This window comes from Trachymyrmex cornetzi, unplaced genomic scaffold (genome assembly GCF_001594075.2).
Source record: "Trachymyrmex cornetzi isolate Tcor2-1 unplaced genomic scaffold, Tcor1.1 scaffold416, whole genome shotgun sequence".
NCBI classification, from domain to species: domain Eukaryota; kingdom Metazoa; phylum Arthropoda; class Insecta; order Hymenoptera; family Formicidae; genus Trachymyrmex; species Trachymyrmex cornetzi.
In genome coordinates, this window is record NW_017298918.1 from 687664 (window position 1) to 709132 (window position 21469).

Here is a 21469-nt window from a genome sequence, read left to right on the forward strand (position 1 = left end):
TTTAATGTGACACAGTGACCATGAAACGCACAAGGGTGTGCCTTTGGATCGATAAAACAGTGCCACAATTTTGATAGCACCAAAAAAGAATGTAACTTTTGAATTATCATACTAAATAAAGAATTATTATTAAAAAGCTAGGAGAACGAATTGCCTGCAAATAGTAGTTTTTTTAATTCTCTTCTATGCGTCTTAAGCCGTTAGGCTCGATTGCATCAACGTCACTTTGATTTTAAGCGAGGTTTAAAACTAGGGATGCATCGGATCATAAAATTGCCGGATATTGGATATCGGATATCCGGACAGAATGTAACATCGAATATCCGGTATCCAACCGAGTATTCGAGAAGGTAATTTCTTCGAGTCTGATATCCGACATTTTCCGGTATCCGAGTCTTCTAAAAAAAAGCCTGTACAAAAAAAGATTGTAATTTTGCAATAATGTATAAGATATTACAGCATCATGAATATGCATACTTATCTCTAGGACATCTATATAAGAAAAAATCAATAATTTAATGATATCAAATTTCAACCGGATATATTCCCGGATACTAATGATATCTGGCTATCCGGTCGGATAGTAAAAAAGTGCCGGATAATACTGGATACCGGATACTTTCCTGATATCCGGTGCATTCCTACTTAAAACTCTCTCTGTCTCTTTTTCGGTTTTAAAACGAGACAAAGAGAGTTTTAAGTCTCGTTCAAAATAACGTTGGTGCAACCGGGCCTTAATCCCTTTAACTATTAAATGTGTATAGACTTCAATCATGGAAAAAAAATCGAAGAATTGAAAGGATAGATAATTAAATAAAAAATAAAAAAATGCTCAATAAGTCAATCCTGTCAGAAACAATTTTCATTTGATAAAGCAGGTGATTTGCATATTTACATACATATATGTGTCTTTTTTTTATACATATCGATTCTTGTTGTCAATTTACATATAAAAGCATTAAAAAGTAAATCATAGAAAAATTATTACTTCAGGAATTATTTCGTATTTTCTATTGGAATATATAAGATTAAAAATCTGTCTTAGTTATGAAATCGTACCCTGCAATTTTGCGTTCCAGCAAGTCTTTTTGTGTACCTTCCAGTATATTTATTTACTTTGCAACATAATAATGTCTGCGTGTTCACAGACGTTGAAAACATTTGCTTTATAACGGATTTATATCGACTATCGTGTTGTGCGGTGCACGATTTCCAGTGGCAATAAAAGCTAAAAATGGTAACGCAAACGCGTTTGAGCTGGCATATGTACGAATATACATGACTACGGTACCAGTAGCAAAATGAAGTGCAGACTGTTTGCAACAATAATCGTTGTCGCGATAACTAGCACCGTGTCGTAACTCAATGATTCTGACTCCGCGCCAATTAAGTCGACCGTGACGTAGTAGAGAGTGGTTTCCACAAAACGCGATAGATCCTACTTCCTCCAGGTGATTGTAAAAACTAACAAATAGACACGGTCAGATAATCGCGACTATTTCGCTATTAGGCGATATCACGACGATCCCGGATTCTGCTTAGCTATTGTGTACAAATCGGCAAAATTGCGTGTTTATTATAATTGCGTGTGATTACAGACAATTGTTGGAACCGATTGTCGACACGCAAAAGTCATAATAATATAAATCATCGACAGACGGAACTTCTTTTTAAGATTCGAGTAATTCTATCAAAGTAGTATTGATCTTCAGGAATTGGAACTATTTGGCAGTCGTCCCAAAAATCAATCAGTAGTGCATTTTAGACATCTGGTGTGGGTTAAACATTTAACAGATATTCAATAAATATTTTGATACAGTGTAAAATTTATTATTGCATCGTCCTGAATAGAAGTAGGTGAAGCGAATTCTAGATTCTACAATTTCATAAAGAGACAATTGATTTTCAAATAAATCATATTATAACTTCAATTATTGTCATTGATCGTCAATGATCGCATCTTTTAAGAAATTTCACATATAAGATAGAGAGAGAGAGAGATAGGAGTCTCCCCGAATTTTCTGTACAAATAATATGGTATATCCTATTCTATATATATATATATATATATATATGAATTGAAATAAAAAAATGTTATATAAATCTATATAGATCTTAAAATGTTTTATTAAAAAGTTTAATAATAAATAATCTGGATAAATTATAACAAAAATATGAGAGAAATGTATAAGAAACAATTTTACCTATAAAGTTTGCATCTCAAAGTGCTGTCTGCTCATGTCAATATAACCTTGATATCGTATGACATATATTTTTTATTCATATATATTTTTTAAATGTTTATGAATATTGATTATTTCTGTAATTTTGAATTTATCATCTTTTTCGTTGAGGATAGAAAAAATCATCATTATAAGAAAATTTCCTTTACTTCGCAAAATAGATGATAAATTTAAATTAAATTCAAATAAACACACATAAAACATTTTAGGACCTATGTTTGTATAATATTTTTTTCTCTTTAGCTTACAAAACATACTATTAAAGTGTTACGAAAAATTCGGGGACACTCTGTATAACTTAAGTGTTGAATTTAATTTGAAATATATTTTTTTTATTTATATATATATATTTTTAAATGTTTTTATGAACATTGATTATTTCAGTGATTGATTTATAATTTAGAATATATGAATTATATATAACAAATATAAAAAATTAATATAACAAATTAATTATTATTATTAATGTACTAAATTAATATTAAATGTATTAAATTAATATATTAATGCATTAAATTAGCATTAATAAATGAGAGTTAATTTCCTATCAAAACAAACCTGTTAAAAGAAATGAACTTTTTTTTCTCTGCTCTGCATATACGGTACTGTCCAGAAGTGGCATACAATACGATCATTCAGAAAGATAATCCACCATACGAACGACGAATAACCTTCCTACAGTCATAATTCGCGCAATTGATAAGAATCGGCGTCATCGTGACATTGACAATAGCAGTGCAGAAAAAGTGAAGTTAACTAGTGAGAACGAAGTATCATATTGACGTTGTCAAGAAGACATGTGGTCAATGGAATAAATTGGACTCTACCGATCGTTGCCAAATTTCCAACAAACAGCTCGCAGATCTCATCGGGATAAGAATTTTCAAGTGTACGAAAATGAATTCGTTTGGATGGAACAGAGAAATATTCGAGCCAGAATTCGTTCGACAAGAAACAAAGAAGATCGAAGTGAGTATATCACAATGTATGACATACCTTACATATTTCGAGAATTTTGAAGCAACTTGTAGTACAGCAGTTGACACTTTCAAGATCACGACAACTAATTTCGAACGGTTTAAGTTTAAACAGTCTTGTTAATTAGAAGTTACAAGGATCACCATTGGCAATATCTATCGTTTTAAATCGCGCGCATGCTGACTCAAGGTTTTCAAAATGGCGGCGAATTTGAGACGAGCGTAACCATTGGCTAGATTTAAGGATGACAGCCAATCGCGTTTAACCGTTATAATGTGAACAGTAGGTCTGTTTTTGTTATTCTGGCACTAAAATTTCTTTCTCATTTTCGCCAAATGTCGAACATATATCTATCTCACTTTAAGTTCCAAAAGTGTACACTCTAGTAGTTCAGCTGTAGAGAACAGACTTATAGAATTCGAAAGCCGCCAGTGAATGGTGAGCGTGCGCCTTCTCCTGCCTCCTCCATCGGCTCCATCGAGCCAATCAAGGTCATTTCGAGAGCTGTATAGTGTATACTACTGTATACTGGCGTACACACCTGCCGTGACGTGCGAAGGAAAAACCATGGGTGAGGGTTAATGGTTATCCTCGTGGGTGAATCTATCCGGCCCGGCGTAGAATCTGTCAGGTCGTAACGGTTTCGCATCCGCGTCGGAGTATCTTCTCGTGCTTCGTAATCCGTGCTAGTTAAAACGTGACGGATATCGAGGCATTCGAGACAATATCAGGCAGAAGTTCGAGCTGCGTCGTTCGCTCGAACGATCGGTGTTTTCGAAATCATTTGAGATTTAATTTGGATTTGGGCGTAGCCGAGAAGAAAAAGAGAGGAAAGCAAGTGCGATGAGTTACTACGGCGATGGAGGTGGCACCGAGGAGGACATGTTCGTTAAAACGGCGGTCGAGATCAAGCGATTCTTACCGTCGCTCTTCAACATCAAAGTGGTACGCTTATTTGTCTCTCACAATCAGAGGCAAAGAGCCGGCAGCCGATGAGTCATGAAGCTCGCAGACTCCGTTTCAGTATCTTCACTAGTAGATAATCTTCGAATTTTTCGTAGAACCTTGGTGTCGTCAAGACGAGTATTTGTCGAAATAAATCTTTCATTACCCGATGTATTTTTTAAGTAGCAGCGCATTGATGGGTATTGATTTCTATATTTTGTTTTTCTTTATTATAAATTACAAATTATAAATTGAGGTAAATTTTAATGAAATAATTATTATTTATTAAGAATGAATTAAGAATAAATTTATTAAAAAAATTTTTAGTTTACTTTCTGAATTATTAGAAATAGTAATTTTCCTAATTTGAGATTCTATCAAATTGTTTCTCACTAATAGTGTATTTCACTGGCAGAGCTGGTGCGCACTCAGTGCACTTTAAAGCTGTTGACAAGTCGACATAAAAATGTATGTTTAATAAAAATATAGAAATAAATTAAACCACGAAATCCTTAATATATTTTATTGTGATATTTGATAAAATATACATTGGGTATTTTATTAACTGAGATCTCACTTTTACAGTCAGATTAGGTTAATGTACAACAGCTTTAATGTGCACTGAGTATGCACCGGTTCTGACAGTGAAATACGCTATAAGGTTCCTGAGTAGTCACCACAGCCATATTGAATCGTGACGTCAGAAGCGAGAAATGACGTTAATTTTTATTACATGCCATTTGTAAATAAAGACAATTTAGATAAAACAAAATGACAAGATTGCTTTAAAACATTTGTAAAAATGGACGAAAACTATGCTTATCCTCCTTGACAGTCAGTAAATAATAGTAAAAAGTAATAAAAGACACGTGTAAGTAAAAATAAGCTACGCATGCGCATTGAATAAAAGCACTTAATGTGCCTTTTATTACTTTTTACGATTATTTATTAACTGTCAGGGGAGATTAGCATAGTTATCGTCCATTTTCACAAATATTTGAAAGCAATCCCATCATTTTGTTTTATCTATACGGCCGGAAATTGAAATCCCAACATCATGAAGGAGTTATGCTAGATGAATGAAAATTGCACAGAATATTTTTTCACATGAGTTATTTTATTGATATCTATTACAAGGTCACAATTCGTATGATATGAGTGTAGCGCCATATAAACATTAAGGCCCAGTTTCACAATTCGCGGTTAACTCTTAACCGAGGTTCAACTTATTCATTATCTCCTTCCACTTCTAGAATTGGAAAGAGATGAGAAACAACCTGAACCTTAGTTAAGAATTAACCGTGAGTTGTGAAACTGGGCCTAAATATATTCCGACTTAATACCCACTGTAGTCACCTCTATATTGAATGCAGGCCTCTAAACGTGCATGCATCCGATCGTAGAAGTGTCGGATGTCATCTTGTGGAATAGCATTCCACTTGTAATAGATATCAATATAATAACTCATGTAAACAAACATTCTGTGTAACTTTCATTCATCTAGCACAACTCCTTCATGGTGTTGGGATTTCAATTTCCGGCAGTGTAAATTGTCTTTATTTATAAATGGCACGTAATAAAAATTAACGTGTTATTTCTCACTTCTGACGTCGTAATTCAATATGGGCTGCATTCCCCTTAACACTCGCAACGCTCACGAGCATCGTTTGTCCTTGTTAATATTTGATAAACGACAAGGATTAAATGATTCCACGATGTTATGAGCTTTAAGTAGAACGCAGTCAATATATGGTTGTGATGACTACTTAGGGTAACTAACAAAGGGAGGACGCGATGTGATAATAATCGATTACGACGAAACTCGTTGTAGCGATAGGTCTGCATATCAAGCGGTACTAGATGAAGGGATATAATGCGCTTCTCAAGCGTTTGTGAGAAAATCGATTAAAAATTACTAAAAATCATTAAATATTGGTTTTCAATAATTTTTTACTCAAATACTATCAGCTTTACAGAAAAACAGCGAGAGATAAAAATTGTTTATTTTCTTCTCATAAAGTTCTGAGAATTTTTTCAGAATTTTTTAATACCGTATTTTCATATGACAAAAAGAAAAGTTGATAAAAAGTTCTAAAAAACTTCTTAAAGTTCTATGAGAAGAAAATAAATGATTTTTGTCCCCTGCAGTTTTTCTGTAAAGTTGATAGTATATTTGAGTAAAAAATTATTGAAGACCAATAAACTTTTTAATCGATTTTCTCACAAACGCTTGAGAAGCGCTTGTATCCCTTTACCCAGTATCACTTGATATGCAGACCTATCGCTACAACGAGATTCGTCGCAATCGATTATCACGTCGCGTTCTCTTCTTGCAAGAAATATATAAACAATAGAAAAGTAATTATAAAGAATTAGATCATTTTCTTTCCGATATCTTTTGATACAAATAATCGGAAAAATTATCGATAAATGTTTTATAAAAAATAATATGTATATATCTACGAGATAAACTGCTTTGTTGTGTTTTACTAGAAGCACAACATAATATATAAATCTTTTTAAATAGAAGCTTGACTAAACATCTTCACATATAAAATCATGTAACTTGTTCATAGCATATTGGAATAAAATGTCGTAACACCGAGAAAAGCGCACGATTGATCAATTCCTCTCATTTAACACCTTCTCCTATTTTTCCCGCTCTAGAAATATTTCGCAAATTTATATTAAAAAATCGACATTAATCTTGAATAATCTTTCACAATGTGAATACTAAAACTCTCTTTAATTTAATATCACACAATTATTCACGTCTTTTGTAATATAAGTACATTGCATGCAAGATATTCTAACAACACCAATGGTGATGGCAATAGTGATGACGACATTGTACGAGAAATGTGTAACTGATACAATGCATTCTTGCATGATACGTATTCATTCATTAGAAAAAATGATATGCGTCATAACATGCGTCAATACAGTGATATTCATGCCGTCCACGTGTTTTTACAAAACATGTAAATTATTTAAATTCTAACTTTACAAATTTTGTTCACGTATTGAAAGAGTTAAAAGAATAACGACGATGAAATAGAATCCCGGGATAAAATGTTATAAATATGGACATATTTTATACATAATTATATGCATATAATTGTATATAAAATATGTTAATTTTGTATATAATTATGTATAATTATATATGAAACATTTTTTTTCGGGATGTAAACAATAATTAAAAATAATTATTAAATAAATAGGTAAAATATTAAATAATTAAATGCTTATATGCATAATAATAATATAAATAAGTAGCATAATAAATGATTTACTGAATTAATTTCGTTAATATTGCTCTTTTGCAATTGTTTATAATTCAAAACGTAATTGGTTTAGTTTATCATCTGCATGTCATTCAGAACCTTTTAATACGATAACTTTTTGTGTATCAATTTATAATGTATGTTTAAATTAATCATTGACAATATACCATACAAGTTGAAAATAGTTCAAAAGAAGATCGGAATTTTTCTTTTCGACTGCTGAATTCTAAAAAAATGTTTAGAATATATATACTTACGCTCTTTGCATTTCATTTCATAGCTGTCTACTTTTATTAAGTTCAACTATCAGATGTTTTGATATTTTCAAAAACAATAAAAAAATAATTGTATACAGTATATATAATAATTGATAAGATAAAATAAAAGTATATTTTGACGCAGACATTTATTATGTGTGCCTTCTAACAAGCAACACAGTGCCACACAGTGATCATGTCATCTTTGTTTAAGATTGGCAAACAACAAGGATGTAATGATCCATTGTGTCACACCGTATCACTTGCGTTACTTGTTGAAAGCACATTATATTATTATATTGACATAGATATTTATTGGCTAATACACTTTACTCATTGTAATGCATTTCTGCATCATACCGTGTACTAATTTGCTATCTCTTTATGTTCGCGCAGCTGTTCGCATATCCTTATTAAACAATATCACAATCTAAATTGCGGTTCGTTGTTTTCCGGTATAGTTATCATACCACTATTTCCACAAACGATAGCCGTATCGAAGCTATCTGATAAAGAAGTTCGAACAATGAAACTTCTCGTGGTAGCGAATAGTTCTAATTCTCATTTTGTATCGGCTGCATGTTTTCGAGAAGAAATCTGCTTTGCTTACGTGACGATTTTTCTCTGCACACGCGTTTATTCTTTTCTATGCATGTAAAGCGATCCGCTTCGTTAACTCGCCGACATGGATTCACGACGTAGCAAATATACCAATTATCGCTACTCCAATTACATGCAAGAAGGTCTGGCAGTTTTGAAAATTGGATCTAGTGTCGAGCCTACAAAATCCACGAATAATAGGATAATCGGCAAGAACAATAATATCGTTTACTTGGCCAAACGCGAGTCTGTTCCTAAAAATTCGGCAGCAAAGCCGAACAAGTCCCACGATTCTACAACGTGGGAGCATAACAAATCTTTTGAAGATAAAGGGATACGAACAACAAAAAATTTTATTGGAAAACCCTGCTATAACGTAGGCCAAAATTGCAACTTTTTCCCTTTTTTTTCTCGAAAATAGATCCGCGTATACACGACTTCATGCACAAACTGATGTTCGCAGTTAGGGGAGAAAGGATCCGGCCTCAGACCACGAGGGGAAGTCCAAGATTTCAATACCTTGAGACGAGAATGCCTGGCGACAGGAAGACTCTTCGAAGATCCTGAATTTCCAGCCAATGACTCGTCACTGTATTTCTCTCGCAGACCAGATAGATACATAGAATGGAAACGACCGATGGTTAGAAATCTTTTGAATTGTCCTAAGTTTTATTAGCTGCCGTCGACAATAATTTACAAATCAAACACGCGAGGAGAATGGTCTTAACATTACCTACAACGCGCTAACTTCGCAGGAAATCGTGGACGATCCTCAGCTCTTCGTGGAGGGTTTCTCAAGATTCGATGTTCAGCAAGGAGAGCTGGGAGATTGTTGGTTGTTGGCCGCAGTAGCGAATCTGACCATGCATTCGAATTTGTTCTTTCAAATAGTGCCAGAGGATCAGAGCTTCGAGGAAAATTATGCTGGAATCTTTCACTTCAGGTTTGCTAAAACGCATGCAATTTCATAAAAACGTAGCAAAACATAATTTAATTTACATTCTTATTAAGAAATCGGAATGTTTATACTGAGTAGATTAATTACTGAGTAGAATATCATGAATATATTATCTAAATTCTGCGATATTTGTGTGACAAGTTTTTCTGTTAAATTACAAATTGCTACTAGCTTGGAAAGGACTCTTACATAAGATTTATACGTTTATCAGGTTTTGGCAGTACGGTAGATGGGTTGACGTAGTGATCGACGATCGATTGCCTACCTGTCGTGGAGAATTAGTGTATCTTAATTCGGCCGAGAAGAATGAATTCTGGAGCGCCCTTCTCGAAAAAGCATATGCAAAACTTCATGGTTCCTACGAGGCATTAAAAGGCGGCACAACCTGTGAAGCCATGGAGGATTTCACTGGTGGAGTAACGGAAATGTATCAAATGGACGAAACGCCACCGAACTTGTTCAATATTCTCTTAAAAGCCTCTGAGAGAAACTCGTTACTGGGTTGTTCTATCGAGGTGAATAAGCAGTTATAATATTTATTATTATATATCGCAGGCTTCAATTGATTATTACTTTGATCCGTTCTCCTATTAGCCCGACCCCAACGTATTGGAGGCTGAAACACCACAAGGATTAATACGTGGTCACGCGTACAGCATCACCCGCGTGAAGAACGTGGAGATCCAGATGCCAAATCGATACGGTACTATACCTTTAGTGAGGCTTCGGAATCCTTGGGGAAACGAGGCAGAATGGAATGGGCCTTGGAGCGATCAGTGAGTAGTCTTCCCCTATGTTTCGAAAATTACGATTCCAAGTTCACGCTTTCGTCATCTGTCGATAGATCACCAGAATGGAGATTTATTCCCGATCATGAGAAAGAGGAACTTGGCCTGACATTCGACATGGACGGTGAATTTTGGATGTCGTTCCAAGATTTTACCCGCCACTTTACTCAACTCGAGATATGCAACTTGAATCCAGACTCCTTAACGACGGACGATATCAGCGCCGGGAAGAAACGCTGGGAGATGAGCGTGTTCGAAGGAGAGTGGGTGCGCGGAGTAACAGCGGGTGGTTGCAGAAACTTTTTAGGTGAGATATGTAAATATATCGAACTGGCCAAATATATATTTCGTAGGAGCATTCTCGTTAAACAAAAAACATATATTTTGTAGAGACCTTCTGCCATAATCCGCAGTACCGTATTACATTGGAATCTCCGGATGACGATGATGACAAGTGTACCGTAATTGTTGCTTTGATGCAAAAAAACAGAAGAGCGCAAAGAAGGATGGGTGCTGATTGCCTCACTATCGGATTCGCGATATATCATGTATGTGAAATTAATTGATCCTTATATAATGTCTAATAATACAGCACAATAGAATTATAAATTTGATTTATTTGAAAATTCGAATATTTATCTTCGACATTTCGAAGAAAATAAAGTTTCATTATTGTTTATAAATTATATTTTTTATTACATAACTTTGTACTGAAAAACTAATAAGTAAAATGTCATTCAAGAAACACATGAATTTTCAAGAAATCAACGTTAGAAGATAAAAAATATAAAATATAAAATATTTTCTGTTAAAAGTCTACTTTTTTTACAGTTAGACTATCCGGAGAGACTACCAAAACCACTAGATATTAATTTTTTCAAGTACAACGCTTCTGTTGGACGTTCACCAGCATTTATAAATTTACGGGAAGTTACGTGCCGTTTCAAATTACCGCCAGGTGTTTACTGCATAGTTCCGAGTACTTTCGATCCAAACGAGGAAGGTGAATTCTTGCTGAGAATCTTCTCTGAGAACAAGAATAATATGGAGTAAGTTCTGTTGCGATATTGTAATGTAATAACACGATGTTAAAGAACTTTTATCCAAGTATTTCTGTTTGTTTACAGAGAAAATGATGAAGAAGTTGGTATTGGAGAAGTTGATGATAGGGTAAGGATAATAATAGATTAATCCTAAGCAATACGAATTATTTTGTTTATTGTAACAAATTGAAAGATGATAAAAAAAAATCTCTCAGATCATATATTTAAATCAGAAAGTTCCAATCGAAATTTCAAAGATAGTTGTGTACAAAATTCTTGCACATTAGATTGTCAGCTTATACTAATGTTTAGAATTGATGAATCATACTAATGCGACAAATCACACAACTTAGAAGACATCTAATAATAATTCACAGCACTGGCACTGACAGCACTAATAATTCAGTTTGATGAATACATATATGCATTGTGTGTTAAAAAAGTGTAATCACAGATTAGAAATGCATTAAATTTATGTTAAATTGCACAAAAAATGTAGAATTAACCAACATTATGCAATTAAGTTTTGTGTTCAACTAATGCTTGCAAAATTTAATGCTGTCGTACCATCTGATAATTGACTCACGTTATGTGAAAAATGTTGCTCACAATGGTAACTAATCACTAACGAGCCGCACGTTTACATTGCTTGGCTTTTAGGTAATTAATCCTGCGGATGGTAAGGAGGATCGAAATGGAGATAACGTAAGTAAAACGCTTGCTTGTATGTTGAGACAATAGAAAGCTCTAATATGTTTTATGTATGAATAAGAAATTAAAGAAATATAGGATTATATTCAAGAACTTAGGGCATTATCATTTTATCCTTGTTGTTCACCGAATGTCAAATAAAGATAAAATAATAGTGCGTACCCTGGTGAACACAGTCTTGGATTCTATTTCGCTACAACCGCTTTGATTCGAAAATACGTGTAGGATATAATATAAATAAGCATAATGAGTATACTGTGAATGTATGTATATAGTAGAAATCACAAAAAAATTGGGTAAAATAGGGCAATAGGATGTATATAGTAGAAATTAAATTCATTAATAACAATCAATAAGAAATGAGAGAAAAAGAAATGAATTCGTTACGTCCATGTTTTGAATTCACTTGTGATTTACAGCTATTTTCGTATCTTTTAGAAAATGTCATTACTATTTTTCATGGCTCATACTGTATACATAAATTTTACATATTAATGAAAAAAAACTAAATCAAAATATTTTAAGTTGTGTTTAAATATTGTAATTTAAAAATAGTTACAAAGTCGATTCAAATTTTATGGAAAAGATGCAGAGTTTTTAGACTTGTTTTAGATTACGATTGTTTTTATGTTTTATAATGAAATATTTTTTCTGTATTATTTGTAGGTTCCCGAGGAACCTGAGCAAGATCGCAATAGCGAGAAAGTCCGAGAATTCTTCAAGAAACTTGCTGGCGATGATTTGGAAGTGGATTGGATGGAACTCAAAGATATCCTAGATTATGCCATGAGGAAAGGTAAATATTATCTGCGCTCTGCGAGATATGTCTTGATGTAAAAATAAGTATGAAAAAAAAGTATGTACAGTTTTAAATACGAGTATGTATAGTTCCCGTACATGATCGTATTTTATTTTAATTATAAGAGCTTTGCTTCATAGCTTTTTGTAATTTTTATGCTTAATTTGCTCGATGTTTCTCATTGATAGAATCATACATTTTTAAAATCATGCTTTATCATTAATCTTATATTTTTTATATTTTATCACCTGCACCGTTTATTTTTAGCCTGATAGCCGATTAATTTACTACAAATTTGCTCCTCGTTATGAATTACTTTATTCTTTCAGCACGCTGTACAGCATTTTATGATCATTTAATAATCATAAATTCTGCATGCTTATCTTTTACCTTGTAATTTGTACAATGCATAAATACATTTGGGTCCTTCAAATAATTGGTATAAATCCAATATCAATGTTTCGAAAATTTTTTTATTTAATTAGATTAATTAAAAACTATTTAAAATGTTGAAAATAATTGTAATAATACAATCTTTTAATAAACAAGTATAAAGTATACATATATTATATAAGTGATATATAAGCTTCTGTTAAAAATATTTAATTCTTGAAGCAACTAGATTATTAGAGACTATATAAAAGTTAGAGAAATGTAGATTGTAATTTAAGGCAAGACGTGAATGTTACGGATTCTTATGGCCCAAGTGTACGTATGTAAAACTCGAAGCTAACATGTAGCTGTATGTTACGGGTAGAGTTACCACAATTGGCGCATCGTAGCGAGGCACATGTTCCCGAAACTGAAGGAAATGGTTCGCTTGTCGACACTCTCATCTCACTGCTGTGCGGCATTGTTTGTAATAATGAACAGTACAATAAGCCTGTAGGTAAGACAAATACATCTCCTATCACAGGATTGTTTTACCAATTGTGTTACGCCGTGATGATTATGTTCCACTTGTTTGATTATTTATCCTTATGTTAACACACGAAACGCGCTTTCATCAGCATTCGTATGGTGAACTGATAGTGAATGTCAAAATGATGTTAGCAGGTTGACACTTTATGTCTCCCACAAGGTAGGACAGAACTTTTCGATGAAAAATACCTACCGCATGCTTTTTCAATTAACAGAGAATGAAATATTAACGAATTGCTTAAATTCGTCGGCACACGTGTAAAGTTCGCAATGTAGCTGTACCATAATCGTTGAATTTGTCATCTTTATCGTATAATTGAAAACATTACTGTTTTAATACCTTTGAAAAACTGTAAGATAATACTCTTACGTTTTCATTTTAATTTTATGTGAATATTTTTGTAAGTATTTGAAAATTTTTATGTCAGATATTATCTCTTACATACATGAAGATTACAACAGGCAAAATGAATTTTTCTCTTAAATTGCAGAGACTCACGACAGAGGTTTCAGTAAAGATGTATGTCGCAGTATGGTTGCTATGTTAGATGCAGATCACTCCGGCAAACTTGGTTTTGAAGAATTTAAAACGTTGTGGAATGACATTAGAAAATGGAAGGTAAATGCGAAATCTTTTAATTTGGTTTTTTATCTTGTAAGATATTTGTATGCCTAATTTTTTACGGTATTATAAATATTTCAGGCTGTTTTTAAATTGTACGACAGAGACGAATCGGGATATTTAAATGCATTTGAATTAAGACAAGCGTTAAATAGCGCGGGATACCGTTTAAACAATCATATTCTTAATATATTGGTTCATCGTTATGGTACTAAAGACGGCAAAATTACTTTCGATGATTACATAATGTGCGCGGTCAGACTTAAAACAATGATTGGTAAGTGAAACTTGCATTTATCTAATAATTTCTATATATCATTTATATATATTAACTATTAAAATATATATTACCTTTTAAAATACGAGGTCTATCCCAAAAGTATCTTCTGCGTATATCTTTATCCTATTGTGGAAAACAGGTATTCAGTATTTAAGATGGACCTTTAAAAGTACCCCCACCAAGCGGCACGACTCAACAGCTGTTCAGTTGGCAACGGTACGTTGTGTGACCGTCGAAAACTCCAAGCGTCGCATTTCACAATGACTGAACGAGTCGAGCAAAGAATTTGTATTAAATTGTATTTGCCAAAAACTTGGCTACACATGTTCCAAGACAATCGGCATGATCCGTCAAGTTTATGATAATGACTCTATGAGTGACACATAAATAAAAGAATGGTTTAGACGATTCAAAGCTGGCCGTGTCTCAGTGGACAGTGATCCTCGTTCCGGCAGACCTTCAACGTCAAAAACACGTGGAACGTGTGCAACCCACAATCAACAAAAATCGTCGTTTGACTGTGTGAGAGTTAGAAGAGGACCTTGGGATTCCAAAAACTATTGTTTTTCGAATATTTACTAAAGATCTGAGTTGCTCTGATAAGTGATTGCAAAATTCGTTCTACGAGTGCTTACGGAAGATCAAAAGAATTCTCGAGTTGAAATTGCCGAAAACATTCTGGAATCCATCAACAAAGATCCTGATGCTTAAAAAGATTATTACTGGCGATGAAACATGGGTTTATGGCTACGACCCTGAAACACAAGCACAATCTTCGCAATGGGTGCCGAGAGAAGAGTCTCGACCCAAGAAAGCGCGTCAAAGTCGGAGCAACGTGAAGGCAATGCTCACTGTTTTCTTCGACCAAGAAAGTGTTGTACACCACGAATATGCTTTATAAGGTCGTACAATAAATAAAGAGTATTATTTGAAAGTTCTTAAACAATTGCGTGACGTAGTGAGGAGGAAACGTCCGCATTTGTGGAAAAATGGGAACTGGTTGCTGCACCACAATAACATTCATTCATCTCACCTGATTCAGAAGTTTTTGACTAAACATGGTATTGCTCAACTTCGTCAACCTCCGTACAGTCCCGTGTGACTTTTGGTTATTTCTTAAGTTGAAACATCCGATAAAGGACAAAAGATTTGACGATGTTGAGGAAATAAAGCAAAATGCGACGAGGGAGCTGTTGACTATCACAAAACACGACTTCCAGGACTGCTTTTGCAAGTGAGTTCATCGTTTGCAGAAAGTCATTGCTTCAGAAGGAAACTACTTTGAAGGCGACATTGTTCATATCACGGAATAGCTCTTTCTCATGATATAGGCAAAGGTCGGATACTTTTGGGACAGACCTTGTATGTTAACACGTTTCGTTAATGTGTGTATATCAATATTTACAAATTAATTATATATTGATTTCATATATATATATATATATTATTAATAACATTAATATAAACATAAGATAAAACCAGTTATTACGATGTTATAGATATCTTTAGAGAGAGAGATCCAGATAAAACCCAAACAGCTACGTTCACCTTGGAAGAATGGATGGAAAAAACACTCTATTCATAATAAAATATAAATTCAATTTATCATAAACTTGAGAATCTTTCTAACACTAATGTATCAGATTGTGATGATAGATGGCCGTAACTATGAATGAGAAATATTTTTTTATGGAGAACCGCAAAAGAGAATATACTTTATAAGTTGAGAGCTAATGTATACCTACACAAAGCTTATTAATTCCTTCGAACCAATGTTACGAAAGCATTCATATGACTCTACACACATGCAGTATATGAATTTAAAAGGAATGAGAAATTGTATTTATTACATAAGAATATATATATATATATATAAATATTCCATCTCTGTAATAATTATGTCGATTTGTATGTGGAAGAATATGGTATCGCGTGCCTTAACATATTTTAAGTAATTGCAACATTATCATTAAAATTTATTTTAAAAATATAAATAATTTATTTATACATATAATGTGTATATATTAATTGATCCGTAGATTTATGCTTTTTTAATTTGAATACTATATATAAAGCAACAATTTAGTTTTATTAATTTTTATAATTTTTCACTTATATTTTATAAAATTGACAAAAAAGTGTAATTGAAAATAAGTGAAGAATAGGGTGAGTGTATATGTTGCAGAATACAATTATAAAAATACATTTTCAAAATAATTAATATTTAATTGCATTCAATACGCTAAATAAATTAAATTCGTACTTAAACACTATGTTTCCATTAAGGCCCGTCTACAATACACGGAGTAAGAAAATTCGATTTAACTGAAATATGAAATATTATATAATTCAATTTTATTTTAAATTGCATTATCTTCAATAGCACTTCATTAATGATGTTAATATGTAGGTATATACCTGTTATATATTTAATAATCTTTATTGCATTTCTAACGAGTTCTAAAAAGTTCTGTTCTTTGTGAACTAAACTTCTTGCACAGTTCATCTTTTCTCGTTTTCTGTTCAACTGGAGAGAAAAGGAAGAAAGATGAACCGTGCGAGAACTTTAACTAAAAAGAACAGATCTAAGAACTTCTGCTTTATACAATATTACTTAGCTACTTTTTAACTTAACAAAGCAATTAAGGCAACCTAGCTTTCCTCCTTTATTTCTTCACTTCTATTCTAGTGAAAAACAAAATAATTATATAAGTCTATTTACATTACTTATATATTTTGCATTCAGTATCTTCGCTATTTTTTCTCTTCAAAGCCCAAATTAATATGTCGTTTATTATTTTTTAAGTGTAATAATATTTTTCAGAATTTCAACGCGAACAGATTGTTATCGACATTATTTTATAGTTATTAAAAATTCTCGAATATCGATATGTTGGAAGTTACAAGTAAACTTGAAATTGAAATATTTTATCGAATATACAGAGTATCCCCTGTATATACAAATTTTTTGCTAAGTGTTTTTGTGTAAATAGAGCGGACTCGAAAAGTCCTCTATCATTTTGCAATTTTCACAATGTTTAACGAGATATCAATTACTATAAATATTACCGAATATTGGTCTTTAATAATTTTTGCTCAAATACTATCAACTTTACAGTAAAACAGCAAGAGACAAAAATTATTTATTTTCTTCTTATAGAGCTCTAAGAATTTTTTTCAGAATTTTTTATCAACTTTTTAATACTGCATTTTCTTATTAGGCAATTATTTTTATCAACATGAGAAAATACGTCATTAAAAAATTCTGAAAAAATTCTCAGAACTTTATGAGAAGAAAATAAGCAACTTTTGTCTTTTGCTGTTTTTCTGTAAAGTTGATATTTGAGTAAAAAATTATTGAAAACCAATATTCAGCGATTTTTAGTAATTAATATCTTATTAACTATTGCAAAAATTGCAAAATGATAGAGGACTTTTCGACTCAGTTTAGTCCGCTCTATTTATACACAAAAACGCTTGGCAAAAAGTTGCGGGACACCCTGTATATTTTATAGAATAGTAAATAATATTTTATTGATATATCGCGGAAACAGTATGATGCGAGGCATGATGAAAAACAGTACGCTAGTTGAGATGAATAAGTTTTAAGAATTCTCATTGAAAATTGAAAGGGATATTCAAGGGCTCGTGAAAATTTGCGTATGCTGGAGTATTTGCGTTGCAGCGCTTGCGCGTTATGATTGTAAATAAAGTTCCGCGTAGGAGTTTGCGGCGGCACTTGTGATGTTGCAGTAATTATTTTGTTCGAGATTGTCCGAGATGTGAAATCGCTCGAAGTGCTTGAGATTTGGTCTTTGGACTGATGCTCTTTGCGTTTAATTGCTGTCATGCTGTTGCACGTGACAAGTTAGAAGCTCCATTCGATTGGACCGAACGTGAAAGCGCATAATATTGTGTCACGCTTAATGTTAGTATGCATTAGCAACATTTGAGCCAGTCGTCGCGATCAATCACGATCAACGTACGTTTGTTTTCTGTAACTGAATTAGTGTACACGCACGTGTTACACTTGGAACAAAACAGTCTCATGCCGCGAGGTTAAAAGTCACCTGGCGTCAATATGGTATCTTCGTGGTGTTATTTCATACTTCCAATGGTCTTGCTCATCGGCTTGCTACGCAAATGCCGAGAGCGCACTTGGGGAAAATGCAAGAGCACCAGCAATCTACAAGACCAGGTATTCCTTGTGACCGGCGCCAACTCCGGCATCGGCAAGGAGACAGCGAAGGAATTGGCCAAGCGAAAAGCCACAATCATCATGGCCTGCAGGGATGTACAAAGTGCGAAGAATGCCATAGCAGAGATACGCAGCAAAATATCTACTGGCGAATTGGTGAGCATATAATCTTTCTTTAATAAAATTGGACCGCAGTAATCTTTACATATCAAATTATGCAATTTTATCTCTATATTACTTTTTATCTGTCTTACCCAAGCAGACCAACAAGTCATAATAATGTCAAAATAACATTAAAATGAACCAGAGATTGAAAAATGACTTAATGATCATTTTGGAGTCATTATTTTGATATCATAATAACTTGTTTTACTTGAGTTCTACTTTCTAACTTAGTGTATATATGAATTATCCCTATACAGATTCCTATGGAGTTGGATCTTGCATCTTTCTCATCGATTAAAAAATTTGCCAATGAGGTACTGAAGAAATTTTCCCAAATTCATGTGTTGATCAATAATGCCGGAGTATACGCACCTCTGAAAGATCACGCTTTGACGAAAGATGGATTTGAGATCCATTTTGGAGTAAATCATTTGGGTCACTTTTTGCTTACCAATTTACTTTTGGATCGTCTGAAAGAAAGCGCTCCTAGCAGGTTAGTATAAAGTAATGTTTTAAAGTGACAAAATGATGTTGAAATAAAACTTTTCATACAGAATAGTGGTAGTGACATCCAAGCTTTTGGAATCTGGAGTAATAGATTTTTCAAACTTGAATGGTGAGAAAGGATTACCGGTAAAAAGCAGAATGAATCCTGGTTATTGTAACTCAAAGCTTGCAAATGCATACTTTGCCGCTGAGCTAGCAAAACGAACAGAAAATACTGGTGTTAATGTTTACATGGTGTGTCCTGGATTTACTTATACTGGTTTATTCAGAAACGTGAAAAGAAGCTGGTTTCATTATATCATTTTCTCGCCTGTTGCTCTTATGTTTCTACGCACTGCAAATCAGGTAAATATACAAATCAACATGTGATCCACCTTTAGAAAAAGTAGGACTTTTCCCACACAGCATGAAATATCTATGTAAATCATTTTTTGAAGTATTTCAATAAAATATTTCATAAACGTTTATAAAACATTTAAAAATATTGCATTAAAACATTTCGCAAAAATGTTTTAGAAATATTGTAAGAAAAAGAATACTTTAAAAAACTGATTTCCCAATTATATTTACATTTTAGAAATGTTTTACGGAAAATTTCTGAAATATTTCAAATCTTGCAATGAAATATTTTGGAAATATTTCATGCTGTATGGATTATTATTTTCTATTACAAATTAATATTTACAGGGTGCGCAAACGGTATTGCATTGTGCAACAGAACCGTCATTGTCTGAGGAAAGTGGACATCTGTATCGCGATTGTAAACTTTACGTCTCTAAAAAAGATCTAGACCCAGAAGTAGCACTCCATCTGTGGGAAGTAAGTGCGAAATCGACTGGTTTGAAGGAGATTGTGAAATAAATGATTTTAGAGTACACGCGCATATTGTATATGTACAATCGACAGTAAAACTGCTGTCCTGTTCTGGTGTAGTGAGGAATTGTGCATGTATCGAGATCCTTCTTTTTCTCAAACTGATTGGTTAATTGCTGAAAGAGAAGTCACAGTGAGACTTTTAAAGGAAAAAAGCTCGATATAAATGCAATCTTATTCACTACATGTGAATTAGAGGACACTTTTACTCTTCATAGTGCCATTTCACTTTTGTTGTATTTCAAGTGATTATTCAATATTTATTTTTATATGTATAGCGAATAGGAATTAGATAATGTCAATGTGGCACATTTTTATTCCATTTTTACGTATTTCAATTACAGTGAATGGATTTTTTATATATATGTATATTTTAAGATAAGATGTATATCCTCTATTTTGGTGTATATGTATATTTATCTTTATATATTAGATACTCTCAACTCTTCTAAATTCTATAAATCCCTAACAAGTGCGGCCTTCTGTTTTTTTCGCATTGAACAATCTGATGTAAAATATCAACTTTCAAAGTTGACCGTATAATAGAAAAGATGTATGTATTTAGAATAAAATATACTATAGAGCCTTTATAGCCTTTAAATCTTTAAAATTTATCAAATATTATGTGTTAATTATCGTGAACATCAACTAAAGTTAATTCAAATTGATTTTTTGTTCATAATTGTTTTACTGTTTATATATCTTTTATATTTTCACATAATTATATTCTTGAATAAAAGTTGAAAAAGGTTAAAACATTCATACAATAAGTTTTAAAATATCCCAATGTTATAAAACTGAAAATTAGCACTTTCACAGTGCCGAAAAATTTCTTAAACATTTATGTACCATCTATCAACGTAGTTTAATTTTAATTTCGGTTCAACTAATTCTTTGTCTTTTTCTAGTTTCAGATTAGAAAAAGAGTAAATTGAATTAAGATTAAAGTTAATTTACATTAGTAGAAAAGGTATAATTCTTAGAACTAGAAGAAAATAGTTGAATCTAGATTAAAAGTGAACTACGTTGACTTCATTCGGGTGATTCGAGGAGACGCTATTCACGCTATTTGTGTTATTATATCTTCATCATCCATTAGACGTGAAACAAGGATAGTACATATTATACATACAAATAGCGCTGATAGCGCGCTGAATGCATCCATTGAGATAGAAAGGAACGTGTGTGTGAGAGAGAGAGAGAGAGAGAGAGAGAGAGAGAGTGTGTGAGCGAGACAAAGAGAGAAGTAGAGACAGATTTATTTTCAAAATCTTACAGCTGTTCCTCGAGTAAA

At 32.8% G+C, this 21469-nt stretch overlaps 2 protein-coding genes across 9 annotated transcripts; both read left to right on the forward strand.

Moving 5' to 3' along the window:
* Positions 1-3122: 3122 nt before the first annotated feature.
* Positions 3123-16386, forward strand: CalpA (calpain A). Of its 8 annotated transcripts, none has more exons than XM_018512607.1 (15): positions 3123-3212; positions 8774-8950; positions 9066-9253; positions 9480-9783; positions 9863-10044; positions 10113-10363; positions 10447-10604; positions 10888-11105; positions 11184-11226; positions 11760-11804; positions 12477-12606; positions 13367-13498; positions 14022-14149; positions 14234-14429; positions 15932-16385. In XM_018512607.1, the coding sequence occupies exons 1-15, from the start codon at positions 3141-3143 to the stop codon at positions 16015-16017; spliced, it is 2310 nt and encodes a 769-aa protein (XP_018368109.1). In that variant the 5' UTR covers positions 3123-3140; the 3' UTR covers positions 16018-16385. The 8 variants fall into 8 exon arrangements, with proteins under 8 accessions (XP_018368109.1, XP_018368108.1, XP_018368110.1 ...); XM_018512606.1 differs by lacking the exon at positions 3123-3212 and adding an exon at positions 3758-4166; XM_018512601.1 differs by lacking the exon at positions 3123-3212 and adding an exon at positions 8253-8686 and having other exon boundaries at positions 15932-16386.
* A 1754-nt stretch (positions 16387-18140) lies between these two features.
* Positions 18141-20510, forward strand: LOC108764380 (retinol dehydrogenase 12). Its single transcript, XM_018512610.1, has 4 exons — positions 18141-18786; positions 19053-19288; positions 19350-19647; positions 19990-20510. The coding sequence occupies exons 1-4, from the start codon at positions 18514-18516 to the stop codon at positions 20161-20163; spliced, it is 981 nt and encodes a 326-aa protein (XP_018368112.1). The 5' UTR covers positions 18141-18513; the 3' UTR covers positions 20164-20510.
* The last annotated feature ends 959 nt before the right edge of the window (positions 20511-21469 follow it).

Coding starts and splice junctions, on each gene's coding strand:
- CalpA (XM_018512601.1), top strand. CDS start 8,396: ATGGATTCACGACGTAGCAAATATACCAATTATCGCTACTCCAATTAC. Junction 8,687..8,773: donor TTGGAAAACCCTGCTATAAC/GTAGGCCAAAAT, acceptor TGATGTTCGCAG/TTAGGGGAGAAAGGATCCGG. Junction 11,805..12,476: donor AGGATCGAAATGGAGATAAC/GTAAGTAAAACG, acceptor TATTATTTGTAG/GTTCCCGAGGAACCTGAGCA.
- LOC108764380 (XM_018512610.1), top strand. CDS start 18,514: ATGGTATCTTCGTGGTGTTATTTCATACTTCCAATGGTCTTGCTCATC. Junction 18,787..19,052: donor AAATATCTACTGGCGAATTG/GTGAGCATATAA, acceptor ATCCCTATACAG/ATTCCTATGGAGTTGGATCT. Junction 19,648..19,989: donor TTCTACGCACTGCAAATCAG/GTAAATATACAA, acceptor TAATATTTACAG/GGTGCGCAAACGGTATTGCA.